The following is an 18,479-nucleotide window of genomic DNA, read 5'->3' on the forward strand; positions in this document are numbered from 1 at the left end:
TTTTAATTTGTCTCTTCTTAGATGAGAAGGAACAAAGGCTGAATAAACAATCCATCTTAAAAGCTTTAAGCAAGGAGGAGCTGTGAGCACAAACGTAGAGTTATGAGAACAAATTTGAAAGGCTTGGCCGGGAAAGGGGTCTCAGTGCTTCAATGGAAGGGGTCCCTCCTCGCCGAACTTTGTTTCCTTGGGTGTTTTTTTTCTTTTGGGGTTTTTCCTGGGGGGCGGGTTTTTCCGGGGCGTGTTTTTTTTTTGGCTCTTGCTGAAATCTCTTTGTTGCCGGGGTCGGCCTCTCGGGTTGGTCGCTTCTCTTGCCTCTTTTCCTTGGTGTTTGTTTCCCCTGGTTGTTCTTCGGGGCTAGGATCTTGAAATGGGCAGAGTTGCTTATCAAACATGAGTCATGTTGCCTACAATCAAGATTCAAAGTTGTTGTTGAGATTTGCCGATTTTGTATATATTTTTCTTTTGGTATAGTTGGTGTAGTTCAAAAAAAAAAAAAAAAAAAAAAAGTGATTGAGATCAAAACTCTATCACAAGTTTTGATCTTCACCATTCGCAACTTATGCAGCTCTGAATCCAAATGCCATCATTTATTTTTGGCCAAAACAAAAGAGCAACAACTATATTAAATGAAAGAGTTTAGGTCCAAAGGCCTATACAAACGAGAGGAATCCACAATAAACAACGGTGATATATCCCACCAGGATCTATTTAGAGATAATTTGCAAGCACCCTTAGCAAGAAAATCAGCAAAATCATTGCCAATCCTAGAAATATAACTAAAAGAAACACTAGAAAAAGAAGAATAATACTTTAAAATATCTATAACTAAACTGAGAACATTCAATCTAAAGATGATTAGAGGGAGAGCACTAATAACAATTAAATAGTCTAAATGGATATGCAAATTAAACCGCTCTTAAAGAAGAGCCAAGAATAATGTCATTCTTAATAACTTCAAATTCAACTAAAGTTGCTGAAGCATTATGTCTACATTTACTTTGAACCGTTACAAAACCACCATTATAATCCCACATAATATACCTTCTACCTCCTTTGTGTGAAGTACTATCTCATGATCTATCTACAAAAATTTGAAAAAGAACAAGTTATTTGAAAATAATATGACTAGGCCTTGGATAAGGTTTTCCATGAACCATTTGAAATTCCATAATATGAAATTGTATATTTGTACATAGATAAGAGAAAGTAATAATTGTATGTATTATGGAGGCATCAATACCTCTAAATAATGCGGCGTTCTTAGAATTCCATAATCCAAACGCTATCAAAGACTACCGTAGCCCCAACAAGTCAGGAGGCAACACTCAACTGTACTTACTTTACAAACATCCCCATGTTGTTTCCTGTCCATTCATAATCTTTATCCTTTAAAATTTTCCTTTTCCCTCTCCTCAAGGAAAATCCTTGATATATCAATCAGAGCTGAGTCCGGATCAGCTATCCGTCGGATAGCACTCTGTGTTCTTGGAGGCATTACCACTATAAATACAGAAGACCCAGGGGTTGGGTGATGAGATTTGATGAGATTTTTTAAATTTTTTTTATCACAAAATTTATGGTTGTAAAGCGCTCCCCTGACGGGGTGATGATCCGAATTCATCAAAGCTCAGCTCTTCTTTTCGTCTCTTACCGCACGGGAAAAAAAGAAAGAAAAAAATAGAAAAAGAAAAAGAAAGGCTCTTCATCTTCGTATTCTCTGGGTGCAACGAAGCAGGGTTTGCAAATTGGCAGATCAGGTAAGCCATCGGATAAGAGGAAAAAGAAGCAGAGAAAAATGGAGCTGAAACTCTATGTGGATCGTAAGTCCCAACCTTCTCGTGCTCTTATCATATTCTGCAGGTAACTTGTCAACCCCTGCAACTCCATTATTTTAGTCGATATTTGGTCGCTTTCTTTGCTCTTTATTGGAAGAATACACGTGCTTTATAAATTGTCTGTATGTGTCGAAAACGAAAGGGTTTACAGAACGCGTCATTATTTTAAGTAGGATCTCATGCAGATCACCATGATAACTCGCTGATTCGGCCAAGTTAATTAGTTCCACCGAACCAATAAGTCAGTGAATTGGCTCATTAAGTGTTAAACTTCACCTCTAGTATCCGCAGAATCGCCCAGATCAGGTCTACATCAATCGAAGGAGATCTGATCTCTAAGTGTTTATGTAGCGGTAGATCGATAAGGATGATGGGTTTAAATGAATTTTTGATTCCATTTAGTGACAGATCTGTTTGAACAGGGGTGATCCAGGGATTAATTTTGGATTGAAGCTTAGATTATGACGGGGAAAGATTAGAGAAGTAGAAGGTAACACAAGTGAACACTCAAGATAGGACACTCGCCACTCAAAGAAAATCCACCCAAGGGATAAGAGCAAACCGAGAAGAACTCCTTCTAAAGCCAAAGGGGAAATTCAAAATTCATTTCAAATTCATTCACAATAGAGAGCTTAAATATAAGTGTTTTGGAGCATCTTTCATGCTTAGGCAATTTTCAAAAATCCCTTGAAAATGACTACCTAATTTAACTAGCTAACTTCCCCATTAAATAAAAGCATATTGAAAATATAGAATGATAGTTACAAGACACTATAAGTATGAAGAGGTAGTTGGTTGTGTGTCCTCCAAGGTAGGCTAGTCCTAATGTGGTTGGAATTAGAGAAGTGGCATTGAGAATAGAGTAGAGCTAGGAATCTTGTATAGATAGGCAAACGAAACATCTTTTACCAAAATGGCTATAACTCCCTCTAGGAAATAGCAAATGACTCATTGTTTGGTGCATTGGAAAGTAGACTTCCAGGTTTACCATCCATCTAAAAATCTTGTGCTAATTCCTTCTAGATTCACACAGGTTTTAACTTGAAGTTGAGCCAAAACTAATGACTATGCAACCACTTAATGCATTTGGGATGTTTTGTTTAGGCTTGTGGGCCTAGTGGGCTACTTTGTTTTGCCATAGGTAATGCTCCAATATCAGATGCTTCCGCTGCATGCAAATTTGTCCATGGGTTTCATTCATCTTCACCTTCTTCTTATGGAGTTCGAAACTTTGTTGCACCTCATTGATCCACTTGAAATTCCTTCTTTTAAGCATCCGATGATAGGGGAAACAATGGTGCTAAAGTTCTTGATAAACCGTCGATAAAAAGAAACCAAGCCATGGAAACTTCGAATATCATGCATTAAGGTAGGAATGTGCCAACTAATGGTTTCCTCCACCTTGCTAGGATCCATCTCAATGCCTTCTTTCAAAACAACATAGCCTAAGAAGATAAGTTTATCGTTAAAGAAATGACACCTCTTCAAGTTGGTATATAACTTTTGCTCCTTTAGAACTTGAAAAACTTGATGAAGATGCTCCAAATGTTACTCTTGAGTAGATCTATAAACAAGAATATCGTGAAAATAAACAATGACAAAGCTTGCCAATGAGGGGTTTGAAGATATGATTCATAAAGCGCATAAAAGTACTTCGAGCATTAGAAAGGCCAAATGGCATCACCATCCATTTCATTACCCCCCCCCTCAAAAAAAAAAAAAAAAAAAAAAAAAAGAGGCATCACCATCCATTCATTATGGCCATCCCTTGTTTTGAATGCAATTTTTCATTCATCTCCAGCCCTCATCCAAATTTGATGGTATCCACTTTGAAGATCAATCTTATCTTTTGTAGCCCCATGAAGTTGATAAAGAAGATCATCAAGTCAAGGAATAGGAAATCGGAATTTGATGGTGATTTTGTTCACCGCTTTACTATTAATGCACACTGCCATGATCCATCCTTCTTTGGCACAAGAAGGGCAGTGACAACACATGGACTTATACTTCCCTCACCATTCCTTTGGCCATGAGTTCATCTACTTGCCTTTGAAGCTCCTAATGCTCCTTAGGATTCATTCTATAGGCTGCTTTGTTAGGAATGACAGCTCCTTGAGACAAAATCAATACAATGTTGAATGTCTCTTATTGGTGGATTTTCGGGAGGATTTTCTTCCAGGGCAACATCTTTGAATTTTTTGAAAAGAGGTTCTACTTGAGTTGGGATGCTGAAATTCTCTCCATTTTCTTCCAGCACCACAAGAGCATAAGCCTCCATGGATTCCTCCAAGACTTTATCAATTTTAGATTTATTCAGTAAATTGTTTTCCTTCCTATTTGATGGTTTAGGATTTCTCTCCATTTTGGAGGAATTCAAGGTGACCTTGATTCCATCTTTCACAAAAGTATAGGTATTCTTGAACCCATCATAGTTAGTCCTTCTATTACATTGCCAAGGCCTCCGAAGAAGCAAATGGCAAGCATCCATGGGTACAACATCACACCGCACTTCATCTTTATATATTTTATTTACCCAATTGAAAATTGAACAAAGACATCTTTTATCTACCCTTACTCCTTATCTTTGTGAAGCCAAGAAAGGTTTTATGGTTGAGGATGTTTTTCTGTCTTGAGTTTTAGTTGATCCACCACTGTTGTCGCCACAAAATTTTTATAGCTTCCTCCATTAATGATGACTTCACATACCTTGCCATGAGATGTGCATTTAGTGTGAAAAATGTTATTACGGAGCTGTATCTTCTTTAATAGAAGTGACATTCAAAATTTGGCAAAGGATGAGACTCTCGTTGATCTCTACAGACAACTTCATCACTTTGCTCCAAGCCTTAGTTAGAGCTAGATGGGTCTTCACTTTTCTCTTCTTTGAGATCTTCTTCCATTAGAGAGACAAAAGGATTAATATTCTCTTCATCAAAGTGAATACCTTCTGAATCATGACACAAATCATCATATCTCAGAAGTTTGAAGTGTTGCAAATACTCCTAGAGATGTTGCACTTGTCGCGTTGGTGTCTTTTTCGAGCTGTAAGAGAATCAACATTTGGTCCACGTTGACGACGACTAGCGATTTGACCTTGAGTTCTAAAATCAAAGTTGATGCTGGAAAGATTAGAGAAGTATGAAGTAACACAAGTGAACCCTCAAGATAGGACACTCGCCATCCAAAAGAAATCCACCTAAGGGATAAGAGCAAAACTAGAAGAACTTCTTCTGAAGCCAAATGGCAAACTCAAAATTCATTCCAATATAATTGCAAGTTCGTTCACAATAGAGACCTTACATAGAAGTGCATTAGAACATCCCTCCATGCTTAGGCAATTTCCTTAAATCCCTTGAAAATAACTGCCTAGTTGACTAGCTAACCTCCCCATCAAATAAAGACTTTTTGAAACTTTAGAACGGCAATTACAATACATTAAAAGTATGAAGAGGAAGTTGGTCGTGTCTCCTCCAAGGTTGATTGGTCCCTATGTGGTTGGAAGTGGAGAAGTGGCCTTGAGAATAGAATAGAGCTAGGAATCCTGTATTGATAGGCAGACTGGATCTCTTTCACCAAAATGGCCATAACTCCCTCTAGGAAATAATAAATGACTCATTGTTGGTTGCGTTGGAAAGTTGACTTTCACAGCTTTCCATCCATCTATAAATCTCGTGCTAATTCCTTCTAAGTTCACACAGGTGTTAACTCGAAGTTGACCCAAAAGTGGTGACTGTGCAGCTACTTATTACTTCTAGATGTTTTGTTTAGCTTGTGGGCCTAGTGGGCTACTTTGTTGAGCCTTAGGTAATGCTCTGGCATCAGATTAGAATTGTGTTTTTAGTTTAATATTATATTACAATCTCCATTCCCAATATTGATGACCTCCAAATATTGTATATCAAATAGAATGTTAAAAGGGATGTAGTCTGTTTAATTCGATTGGTTTTATCTCTTACCAAAAAAAAGAAAAAATTAGTTTTATCTTTCCTCTGTTTCTCATTATGCTGACAGCATTACCTGAACTTCCAGTGTTTTTTAAAAAGAAGAGAGTGATTTCATATCTATAGCTTAGACGAAGATTTGATCATTGGTTCTTGAATCAGGGTAAATGGAATTGACTTTGAGGAGGTTACAGTGGACTTCGCAAAACGTGAACATCATTCGCCTGAATTTGCAGGTTAGTTAATGCAAACTGTATTTTGTTGATCTTTCTGAAGAACAACTAACAATTAAAACCCCTACAGCAAAAAAAATACTAAGGTCTTTTCCCTTTTCATTTATAATGTGATAACCATCTCTATGTTACTATTTCAGGAATCAATCCTATGAAACAAGTCCCAGCAATCGTCCATGGGGAGTTAAAGCTGTTCGAGAGGTGCTTCCCGAATTTTGCATCTCAGTCCCTGTCATAATTTTGCTTTGGGTTGCCTGTTGGTTAAAAGAAAGATGACAATTGTTGTAGTGAGGTTGTCATTCTGTTTATGATGCAAGTGGTTCTTTATTTTATGCTGAAGCCCTACCATGATCTCATTTGTGATTCGTATGTGAGTTTCCTTTTTAAACTTGTCCTGGACACCTAATTTTATCCCTTTGCATACAAGTGATTTGCCACTATAAATGGATACAAATTTTGTTCAGTTTGATCTTTCAAACACATTATGTTCTGTTAGAACTCTTCCAAAATCAATAAAACCAGGTGTTATGTTCTTTCTTTCTCAATTCCTCTAAAGAGGGTACATCAATACCTTTGGCCCATAAGGTATTTTCCCTTCATTTGCAGTTCATTATGAATTCCTATCTTTCACTTTAGAAAATAAGAAAGATGAAAGATGTGCCCATAACCAGATGTATCAAAAGAAGAGGCCAGAGGCACTTTTTTTTTCCCTTCGTTTTAAGTTGTAAATGCATTTTGCTGTCTAACTCTTGGTTTCTATGCCATATCTTCAAATTTTTGTATAATTTTCTCAGGCAGCTATTTTGTCTTTCTGATTACTTCTTTAAACTGTCTTATGCGGGATTGTCTTTGTAACTTTTCTTTCCAGTCATGCAATTCTGCGATATCTTGCTTGTGCATTCCCAGAAGTTCCAGATCATTGGTAAGTGGAATATCATTTTGTGTGAATTGCTATTTTTGAGGTAGAGGTTTTCAATGTTTTAATAGTTCGTATTATTTATCTCACCTCAAATCCCCAACTTTTCACTGCATGATAGGTACCCTGCTGATCTTTCCACCAGAGCTAAGATTGACTCTGTCTTGGATTGGCATCATACGAATTTACGCCGTGGATCAAGTTCTGTAAATTCTACCTCAAGCCATGCTTCAGTTTTTCCTAAGATTGCTTAAAAATTCTGGATAATATTGAGAGACTCATTCTTGTGCTACATACATGTCTTTATTAGCTAAGCTTAAATACCACTCTATAACTTATGATCTAGGTGGTACAATTACCTTAATGTCATTCACCTTCATGAGAAATGAATCATGGAATAACATGCATTTTTCTAGTTAAGTTTGGTGGTTTTGCCAATTATTTTTCAAAGTGCTATGTACATTGGTGCAATTCAGGTTCAATAAATCTGCTTTTGGATTGCTATGTTCCCACAGTAATAATAAATGTCTCAAATTAAGGGTAAAGTGGAAATTCTGTAATTATACAGATCCCCTTTTAGAGCAGGAAACAGAATTTGAGCATGAGGTTTATTGAATTTTGATAGAAGACCAGTAGGAATTTTAATGAAGCAGTTGTAAAACAGAGTCAAATTCAGAACATAAGAGCTGTTTTTATATAACAAGAATAAAGGATTAGATGCAAATATGATTCTTGGTCAGCTTCACATTTCAATAAAAAATAAGCTAGGATCAGAACTCCTCTTACTTTCTATCAAACCAACTAGCTGAAATGTTAGGATTAGATCCTATAACACAGACCTCTTGAATATAACACACCAGTTCAGTTCAAATTGTTAATGAATAAAATAGTAACAAACCTCTGAAACTGTCAGTTGGTATAGTGAACTGTATCAGATGACCAGCTTTAGATGTGGATTTAAATGTCCCAGATCCCAGTTCCATTCAACCCCAGAGTCCGCAGTCTGAACTATTTCCTGAAATTTTAGGTTTCTCAACTCTAGTGATTTCTACAGAAAACGTAAGGAAACGGTATCAGAAGAGATAAAAAGCAAAATAGGATAACTAAGGAAAGAAATATTGAGGAAGTCAGACTTGTGAAGAAGAATGTAGGAGAAAGGAATTAATCTAGCCAGTAACCTGGCTTGGCTGCCAAAAATAGAAGCTAATTCAGTCTTCAAAAACTGTTTTATTATAAGACTCCAAAAGCATCCAAGAAACAGAAACTGTAGTAAATTAGATTACCAAATGATAATTAAATCTCCTGTACACACCCGTGCAATAAGAATGCAAGAGTCTATAAAGATATTCCAATCCCCTACATGATCCTACAGGTAACTACATCATGCACGAATAATTTTTGTATACATGGTCCTGAAATGGATTAAATTGTGTAGATGTCTGGATTTATGTATATTCCATATTTTATGTAACTTGACACATCCTGAGCATTGGCATGCAGTTCCCCCAAATTAAATTTTGAAATGGTCTAGTCATAATCTATGACATGGCCATGATTTTCTTTGTTGGTGCTCACTCATTTTCATTTTACAGCTACCTATATTCGGAGTACTATACTAGGACCAGCACTTGGGCATACGAATCCCCAAACAGCTTCTGAAGCCGAGAAACTTTTAGTAGAGTCCCTGTCAAACATTGAAACCATTTGGCTCAAAGAAAACGGTAAATATCTGGTGGGGAACTCTGAACCATCTATTGCAGACCTCAGCCTTGTCTGTGAAATTATGGCACTGGAGGTAAAGCAATCACCCTTTTCCCCAGCCACTTGGGCTTTTTGTCTTCTATTTTTGGGTTATTGAAGTTCCTATTCAAAAAGCTCAAAATAATTTTGTATATAAATGGAAGCCTGTTTCATAGATTTTTATTGAGGTATTGTCTTTGTTTTCATTGATTTAACTTGTTTAATAAGATCAGCGTTCTTTTCTGTGGACCTTTTCTGGAATCTGTGTTTGTTTGATGAAATTTGTTAGGTTCCCATATGCTAACTCAACACTTCCTACTCTTTCCTACAGACTCCATTTATCTCTCCCTCTAATGAATTCTCCTATTTCCCTCAATTCCTTTCTTCCACCTGTCCCAACATCTTCTATCAGACCTGACCCAGTTTGTGTGGGTGTGGTTGTTTTCCAATGACCTAGCGCCAGCTGTCCTGCTGCCTTCCATTTAGCTGTTAGTTAGGATTTTCATGTGCTTGTGATTCCCTGTATCCCCTCCTATGCTTTCAAGTGTACACCCGCGACACTAGGGGCCCATAAAAATCTCTGGGGTATGGGGCCACCTAAAGTTCAATCCCATGCCAATTCAGTGTCCTACACAATATTATCTGACTAAACCAAGGCTAGACATCGAGGAGGAGGTGTCTGAATCTGCATAAGCCAGCATGGAAACCCAACAATATCCTCAATGCAGCACACTTGGGTATTGAGTTCTTCACCAGGAGGTCTTAATTGATACCACTTGCTTTTAATTTGGTTGAAATTAACTTTAAAAGCTAATCTTAAGGAGAAGGATGCCCAAATCCACATAAAATTTCTCATCTGGCTTCTCAGATGTGGGATTATTGCTTTCACATGAAACTCCAATGTCCAGGTTTGATCAACTTGAGTGGGTCTAAATTGGTTTAGCCTTAGGATGATATTTCATATGAGCTGAATGTAACTTTGAACCCCCTTAGGTACACACTAAGACAGCACAAAAGAAATGCCTTGGTACCTTCCCCGGATCTATTTTCCCACAGCTGCAACTGGAGCAAAATACAACCTTGTGTCTGGTGCTTTCAACCTGGATAATAAGATAGAATGAAATCTGAACTATCAGTCTAATTGGTAATACATTCTGTTTCAGATTTTTAATGAGAACGATATCAACCGGTTCTTGAGCCCCTACAAGAAAGTTCTGCAGTGGATCAAGGATGTGAGAAATGCAACAAATCCTCACTTTGATGAAGTGCACACAGTGTTACTTGAAGTGAAAGCAAAGTACAATGGCGTAGCTGAATCTACCATAAGAGCAATGTTACCATCTAATTAAGTTGCAAGCGTTCAGTGAGGTACTTCATTTCCAGAAAGCTGTGTCTGTTAGTATTAAGAGAAGAACAATCTAGTACCAAAATAAGAGGCGGGGGATATACTGCAACCATGTGGGGAGTGTGGTTGTGTGTGAAATATTTGCAAATATGTCATCAAGCAAGGTTCATAGTACGAATATGTTATCAAGTAAGGTTCATATAATCATGGATTCTTGTTGGGTACATGCAAGTCTAGTTTGGAGCAAAAGTTGATTGTTTAAATCATGGAATTTCCTGTATATGCTTGTGATCTTCAGCAGAAAAATGTCGTACTTGACAACAATAGTGAGTTTGAATTCCTATTGGCTTTTCACTTGGTATTTCGTAAGATTTTGAATTCAGGACCAGAAGCTATGAACAAGCAGACTCATTTAGAAGTCACTTTATCTGGAATTTCAACAAGAAACTAAAGTTAAAAGAATAAAGTTTCATCTTACTCTACTACTTATTTTCTGCACTTGCACTCCTGTGTTGACATGATATACTAGCTTCCATCAAGACCAAAAACTTGTTACACAACAATGCCCCAACATTATCTCTTCAACATAATAGTAGAATTTTCCTTGAAGGAAGAAACAGGGAAATGAGTTAACAAAACAAATATTTCATTTATGGGTAAGAGACACTGCCAGGTTTGACCCTTGCACCCTTGTCAAGATCAATGCAGTGTGCCAGGGTAGCAACATGAATGGGATTTTGTATTGCACGAGGGATTTTGTATTTCATTAGTGGTGGAAATGTTGGATTTGCTCATTTTCTGGCACTTGATCTGCATGAGGGATATGTATCATTCTCACTTTGAGTCCAAAATTGGTTAAAAAGAATGGAAAAGCAATCAAAAGCTTGAATAGTCTTATGAAGAAGAAACCCATTACCTGATGTAAACCTTTCCATTTGATCTGAAGAAGATGGTGAACCAATGATCAGGCCTACTACCTTCTTATCTGCTTGTTTGAATACTCAAACTTGGTCATAGCAAAATAGGGATAGTAACCACCACTCAAAAATCAAAGCCAGTAACAGAAGAAACTTATACGGTTCCCAACACATTGCAGGCTTACTACCAAGGGAAGTTGAGAAATAATGGAACATAAGATCATGAGTAATAGTGTTACACCATTTCCACTCTTGCCTCCTGACTTGCCACCAAGCCATCCAAATAAAAGCTGCCTAGAGCAACACAATTCACTGCTATTTAACAATGGGAGGAAATCTGCCTGGGTTTGGAGATTCTTCTACATGAACTTATAAGCACCTTGGTTGCTGAGATATTGCAATAGAGATTACAAGCATCAGTTAAAAAACCCAAGGCTGCAACTAGTGTTTGCTATGATCTTATATGTTGGTCTTTGCAGTGTTCAAAGCAGTGACCCAACTTCCACCCATTAACCATGGTTTTCTTTTCCTCCCTCTAACCAGATGCTCTGTCCTCAATCAGTCCATTGGCTCTGCTTGATTCTTCTCCATCATAGTCTTCGTCAGGATATCAACAACTAATAGAAAATTTTAATTTAATCCACATTCCCCATTTAGATGACTCTTATCTGTTTCAAAAAATCATTATCCAGTAATTATTTGATTTCGAATTATTGCGCAACATGAGCTTAATCCTGCTAATCAGTTCTGGGTATAACTGATACATATCTGATACTGTGGTCTGAATCCGTGCACAAAATCCTATACTGTGCTCTGAATCCGTGCACAAAATCCAAACACCTTCATCCCTATCATTGAAAATCATGTTCATCCCTTCAATGTAGAATGAGACAACACTGCAGGCTCAAAATGGACTGTGTTTTTTTGGCCAGCCAAAATGGACTCTAAATTGCCTTATGAGTGAGTCGGCTGCCATGTTTTGTCCAGACTCCAAATTCCAACTTTAGTGGCCTTCAGTCAGCAATAATTGAATTTTATTTTGAAACCCAGGTCCTTCCATGGATTTCTATGACAAGCATCTACAGGGAAATTTTATCAAGTTGATTTCTTGTCATTTCTTATCAAATCCTGCACGAAATCTCACACAAGTCAAAAAGCCAATCGAAATATACTGTACAAACCGCCCACCTGTCGATCTTTATCTGTGGATAATCTTGTACCTGAAAATCTTCTTTTCTATCTTGTCTTCTTTCTTTCAAGTCTGACAACAGGGGAAACCCTTGAAATAGCAAGCAAAGCTCAGCTCTTCAACTTCATCTTCTCAAGGTGAAACGAAGAAAGAGCTTGGTAAAATCGAAGCCAGCAAGGACTAGAAATCAAAAGAAGAAGAGAAATGGAGCTGAAACTCTATGTAGATCGGAAGTCTCAGCCAGCTCGTGCTCTTATAATCTTCTGCAGGTAACTTTGTCTGCTCCTGCAGCTCCATTAATTCTAGTTCTCTTTGTTCTTTACTGGATACGTGCTTTATAAACAGTCTATATGTTCGAAAATGAATCGGTTTAGAAAACTAGTTTTGGGTCATTACTCATTATGTTAGGTTGGATCTCAACGATCTTGATGCAGATGATCAAGATAACTCACTGATTCAGCCAACTCCATGAGTTGCACTAAATCAATAACTCAGTGAATTGGCTCCGTCAGTGTTCTAGTTCATCTATAAAGGATCAGTAGAATTGCCCAGATTGATACTGAAGGGTTGAAATGAAGTTTTGAGTAAAAATCAGGGATAAATCCGTCTGATCAGGGCCAACCCAGGGCGATCAGGGATCAATTGTTGGACCTATGTTTAGATTAGAATTTGTATTATTACTTTGATTATTATATGTTATTCCGATATTGGCCCCAAATGTTGCATAACAAATAGAATGTTAAGAGGGCCGTGATTGGGTTCATTCCTTAGATTAACGTTTCTTTATGTTCAGTTCTATTGATTTTGTCTTTCCTCTGTTTCTAATTATGTTTGACAGCATTACCTGAACTTCTAGTGCTTTTCCAAAATGAGTGAGGGATTTCATGCCTGAAACTTATGAGATGATTTGATCATTTTCTTGTGGATTAGGTTAAATGGAATTGAGTTTGAGGAGATTACAGTGGACTTTATAAAACGTGAAACTCATTCGCCTGAATTTGTAGGTCTGTAATGCAAGATTGCTTTTTCCTCTTTTTTTTTTTTTTTACTAAATTCCCTTTTTAGTTACTGACAATCTGTGGGTTTCTATTTCAGAAATCAATCCTATGAAACAAGTCCCTGCAATAGTCCATGGGGAATTAAAGCTGTTTGAGAGGTACATCCTACTTGTTGGTCTGTTATTAAAGATTTAAAGGTCCATTTGTTGGAAGATGTTTGGTAAAATTTCTTGATGTTATATTGTCAAAGCTGGCTTCATAAACAAGTAATTTTAGATTATCATGCATTTTTGTTGTCTAACTCTTGGTTTCTATGACTTATTTCCAAATGCTCATATCACTATTTCTCAGTAGTCTGTTTGATCTTCTTGATCACTTCCTTAAAAGGGTCTTATGTGCAATCATCTCTGTAATTTTTTTTTGTTCTTTTTCTTTTTCCAGTCATGCAATTCTGCGGTATCTTGCTTGTGCATTCCCAGGAGTTCCAGATCATTGGTAAGTAAAATGTCCTTTTGTGTGAATTGATATTTTTGACTTAGGCAAAGGTTTTCAATATTTTAATAGTTATTATTTTTGGCTCACCTCTGATCCCCAATTTTTCACTGCATGATAGGTACCCTGCTGATCTTTCCAGGAGAGCTAAGATTGACTCCGTCTTGGATTGGCATCATACGAACTTACGCCGTGGAACAAGTCTGTAAAATTACCTTAAGCAATGTTTCTTCTCTTTTTTTCTTTCCATATTGGTATAAAAACTATAGATAGTACCAAGGTTTAAAGTATCCGTATCGAGTATCATATCGGTTAGGTGATTCTAAGAGACGTATCGTCCTGTGTCTAGTAATGTATCGCTTTGGCTAATGTATTTTAGTGTAATTTAATGAAGACACGTATCGAGATGTATCGTATCGGTTGGGTCAAATATGGATACGTATTGGCTAGTATTGTATGGTATCGTGGGATACTTTTAACCTTGGATAGTACTTCCAAGATCTTACCAAAACCGACTTTACCTTGAAGTTCAAATTAGGTTTGTTACTAGGGCTGGATGTTCTAGGGATTGATTGGTTAGAATGTGCTGAAACTTGGACGAGAGTTGGATGGTGATATATGGATATAATCCTTTTAGTTTGGTTGGGGGAAAATGGAGATATGGGAATCCGTTTTCAGGGGGGGGGGGTTGGAGGAAGGGCGGGCGCACCTGTCACCAGGTGGACGGGTGATGTTAGGGTATAGAAGGCGATGAACAAGGCGATAAGGCGACACCGGGTTGCCTTGACCCAAAAAAATGGGCCAAGGCGACAAGGCGGGGCTGCCTAGGCGTGAACAACCTTGGCCATCACTTACATGGATTCAGGAGCATTAGTCTTGAAAGAGGACATGGGATGACTTTGGTGAAGGCTGAATCCATAGCCGTAGAGGATTCCCTGCTTGGCTTCACAGGAGACCCTTATTTCATGTACTTGGAGGTTCCTTACTAATGCTGAGAATACTGTTCTCGATGAGATAACAGAGCAAAAACAAGCCTGAGCTTAACAGCTGAATTCATTAATCTGAATCTGGTCAATAATGATCCACAATGTGTGGCTTTTATAGCCTAACAATATAGAAATCCTAAGTGGGCTTGGATCTTTTAACTAATTTGAACTGAAATTAGAAGCCAACTCTTGACTGACTTGAATTGGAATTAGAAGTTCTAATTGGACTTGGGTTCTATAGCTTAACCCTTACAAGGACTTCCCATCAACTCTATTAAGGGTTAATTAAATAGTATGCATCAGCCTTAACAAGGACTGATTGAATAGCATGCATCAACTCATCTGCCCATGTTTTTGGTCCGTTACAAAAGAAACCCATCCAATTACAAAAGAAACCCATCCATTGGAGGCCCAATGCTTGTATGACCCAACTAATCCTAGGAAGAAGAACCTAATTTGAGATCAGATCTGCATCAGTCAGTCTTGTGCTACATTCTTTCTTTATTAGCTTTGCTTTGATACCAGTCTTTAAGCTATGACCTAGGTGGTACAATTACTTTTATGTCATCAATTTTCATGAGAAATGAATCATGGAATGACGTAACACTTTCCTATCAAAATTTTAGGTTTCTCAACCCTGTAGTACTGCTAACAGCAAGGAAAACAGTATCAGAAGAAAGGGAACAAAATAGAAGAACAGAGGAAGGAAGTGTTGAGGAAAGCAGACCTGTGAAGAAGAATGATTAGGAAAAAGGAATTAATCCAGCCAGTTAGCTGGATCAGCTGCCACCAGAAATTTTTTTACTGAGTTTTTAAAAGGTATCTTAAGGCGATCACAACTTATTATAAGACTCCAGAAGCATTGCTTAACGATAATCATATCTCCAACGTGTACCCATGAAATAAGATTGCAAGAGCCTATAAGGATTATCCAATCCCCTACATAATCACACAGGTAATTACATCATACATGTGTAATTTTTGCATAAATTTACTATGGATCCTCGCGATGGATTGAATTGTGTAGATGTCTAGATTGATGCATATTCCATATTTTATGTATTTGGCATGTCCAGAGCATCAACATGCAATTCCACCATTAAATTTTGAACTTCTGGTATAATTATAATTTATGACATGGCCATGTTTTCTTTCTTGGTGCTCATTCAACTCTCCTTTTACAGCTACCTATGTTCAAAGCACTGCACTAGGACCGGTACTTGGTCGCACAAACCCCCAAAGAGCTTCCGAAGCTGAGGAAATTTTGCTAGACTCCTTGTCAAGCATTGAAACCTTTTGGCTTAAAGAAAATGGAAAATATCTGGTGGGAAACTCTGAACCATCTATTGCAGACCTCAGCCTTGTCTGTGAAATTATGCAACTGGAGGTAAAAGAACCACCCAATTTCCCAATGACCTTTTTTATTTTCTTCTTTGTTTTTTGAAGTTCCTATTGGGAGAGCTCAAAATAATTTTATAGCACTTTCCTTTCTGTGGACTTCTTCGGAAGTCTGTGCATGTTGCTTGATGCCAATTTGTGGGGTTTGGGGCCACCTGAAGTCCAACCTATGCATTGGATGTCCTACACAACATTGTCAAACTAAACCAAAACTACCCATCAAGGAGAGGGCATCCAAGTCTTCATAAGCCAGCATGGAACCTCAATAATCTCCTTGATGCAGGAGCACATGTGGTTATCAGGTTCTTTATTGGCAGGTTTTCTCCATCCTTAGCTGCACAGGAGTTGCCACTCTCCGAATTGATACCACTTGTTGGGAACCGGGTTCAAATTCAGCTCTAAAAGCCCCCATCCCCCGGGGGCCTCTGCTTGTGCGGAAGCCTTCGAACCACTGGGTTTGCCTTCTTGGCTTTATGTAACTTTGAACACCATTAGGTACAAATTAGACAGGTATAAAAGTAATGTCTTGTAAACCTTTCCTGGATCTATTTTCCCGTGGCTTCAACTGGAGCGAACTTGTGTCTGGTGTCTCTGGTGCCTTCAATCTGGATATTAAGATACAATCTGAATTATCTGTCTAATTGGTAATCATTCTGTTTCAGATATTGAATGAGAAGGATATCCACCGGTTCTTGAGCCCCTACAAGAAAGTTCTGCAGTGGATCAAGGATGTGAGAAATGCAACAAATCCTCACTTTGACGAAGCACATACAGTGTTTCTCGGGCTGAAAGCGGAGTACAATGGTGTAGCTGAATCTACCATAATAGCAATGTTGCCGTCAAATTAAGCTGTAAGTGTTCAGTGAGGTACTTTGTTTTGACAAATCTGCATCTGTAAGTATCAAGAGAAGAACGATCTAGTACCAAAATAAGCAGGGGGAGATATACTGTTACTATGTTGTGAGTGTATGTGTGAATAAATCGCTAGTATGTTATATAATAAGGATCATATAATCCTGAAATCTCTAGTTTGGGTTCATGCAAGTTTAGTCTGGGGCAGAAGTTTAACATGGAAATCATGGAATTTCTTCTACATGCTGTTATCTTCACCAGAAACTTGTAGTACCTGACGAGAAATATTAAGTTTGAATTACTGTTGGCTTTTCATTTACTCGGTATTTAGTAAAACTGTGAATTAGAACCAGGAGCTACGATCAAGCTGAGTTTTCTTCCCTTGCATCCTTGTGTTAACTTGATTCACCACCTCTCATGACGACCGAAAACTTGTTACGTGCACAACTAAGGCTCAACTCCTAGTCTACATTTTAGGAAAATTCTCTATGAAGGGAGAAAAAGGGTAATGAAAAGAAATAGAATTCTCTTTTCATTCTCCCTTGTCTTCTTGTTTTGACTACTCCAAACTGATGGTTGCAAATGATGGATGGTCACCTTCAGCAGAAGTTAAAGTTGTAAGTTAGAATTAAAATCTCAAAAAAGTAAAAAATTGAACCTCAAAGGGTTGGCTCACGTTAAAACCAACTACGTCTCATGCCACGAGGTCAAGAGTATGCACATTTGGACGAATCTTCGAAATGAAGGCCATAAATTATTTATTGAATTGCTGCTTGATTAGATAGCTCATGTTCATGCACACACACACAAAAGCTTCTAAAATTGCTTTAAAGCCCTTTTTGAAATGACAATCCCTCCAACCACACATGACAAAGATGGGTTTGACCGAGATAGGGTGTTCTAAGGGAAATTCTTGGATGGTTGTTTAAAATTAATTTTTCATTGATAAATTTTAATTTTGAAAATGTTTACCTAGTACATAGAACCTATTTCAATTCTTTTCGTTCCCGCCTAATTAATTTAGCTTTAGTTACCCAAAATATCATTTTCATTCATATTCTTCATTTTTTCCAACTTTTTTAAGAAAATAATTTACTCTACATTTGATTGTCATTTATTATAAATCATATTGATTATAGATGTCCATTACCCCCAAAGAGATTATATCAAAAGATGTTTTTAAATGAAAACCTCAGCCACCTCAACATGCAATCTTGGAGATTCACGTTCCATTTATTAACTGAAGATCACAACAATGCGTCCTTCCATATCAAGATCATCTTATTGAGTGCAATAATCATATATTGTATTTTATTGCAGACTTTAATATTTATATAGAAAAAATGCTACTTGTACTATAAATATGTAATGCACATAACTCAATAAAGGAGTTAAATTCATTTTGTCTTAATTTTCTTTGTTGTATTTAATATATATTTTTTATTTTATAACATGTTATCAGCACAACTTCGTTTAAAATAATTGTGTTTTAAGAATAAATACGACAAACTACATACCATTACATTTTCTATTCCAAGGTGAAAAGCATGATCGACCTCCCACGCTTGCTTTCTGTAAACAATAGAATTTGTCTTGTCTATGTTGTAATGTAAGTGCATTGTAATTAATGTATG

At 37.3% G+C, this 18,479-nt stretch overlaps 2 protein-coding genes across 5 annotated transcripts; both read left to right on the top strand.

Annotated features, from left to right (window-relative positions):
• Positions 1 to 1,466: 1,466 nt before the first annotated feature.
• LOC149004546 (glutathione S-transferase T1-like) lies at positions 1,467 to 12,334 on the top strand. Of its 4 annotated transcripts, none has more exons than XM_089136070.1 (8): positions 1,469 to 1,863; positions 5,942 to 6,015; positions 6,153 to 6,213; positions 6,881 to 6,934; positions 7,050 to 7,129; positions 8,521 to 8,723; positions 9,832 to 10,036; positions 12,257 to 12,334. In XM_089136070.1, exons 1-7 carry the CDS (start codon positions 1,799 to 1,801, stop codon positions 10,015 to 10,017), a joined length of 723 nt encoding a protein of 240 aa, XP_088992196.1. In that variant the 5' UTR covers positions 1,469 to 1,798; the 3' UTR covers positions 10,018 to 10,036; positions 12,257 to 12,334. The 4 variants fall into 4 exon arrangements, with proteins under 4 accessions (XP_088992197.1, XP_088992196.1, XP_088992195.1 ...); XM_089136069.1 differs by having other exon boundaries at positions 12,191 to 12,305; XM_089136071.1 differs by lacking the exon at positions 9,832 to 10,036 and having other exon boundaries at positions 1,467 to 1,863; positions 12,191 to 12,314.
• Positions 12,306 to 18,065, top strand: LOC149004547 (glutathione S-transferase T1-like). Its single transcript, XM_089136072.1, has 7 exons — positions 12,306 to 12,388; positions 13,050 to 13,123; positions 13,215 to 13,275; positions 13,559 to 13,612; positions 13,731 to 13,810; positions 15,780 to 15,982; positions 16,656 to 18,065. Exons 1-7 carry the CDS (start codon positions 12,324 to 12,326, stop codon positions 16,839 to 16,841), a joined length of 723 nt encoding a protein of 240 aa, XP_088992198.1. The 5' UTR covers positions 12,306 to 12,323; the 3' UTR covers positions 16,842 to 18,065.
• The last annotated feature ends 414 nt before the right edge of the window (positions 18,066 to 18,479 follow it).

Source organism: Hakea prostrata, chromosome 9 (assembly GCF_041222555.1).
Source record: "Hakea prostrata isolate BN-2017 chromosome 9, UWA_Hpros_2, whole genome shotgun sequence".
NCBI classification, from domain to species: Eukaryota; Viridiplantae; Streptophyta; class Magnoliopsida; order Proteales; family Proteaceae; genus Hakea; species Hakea prostrata.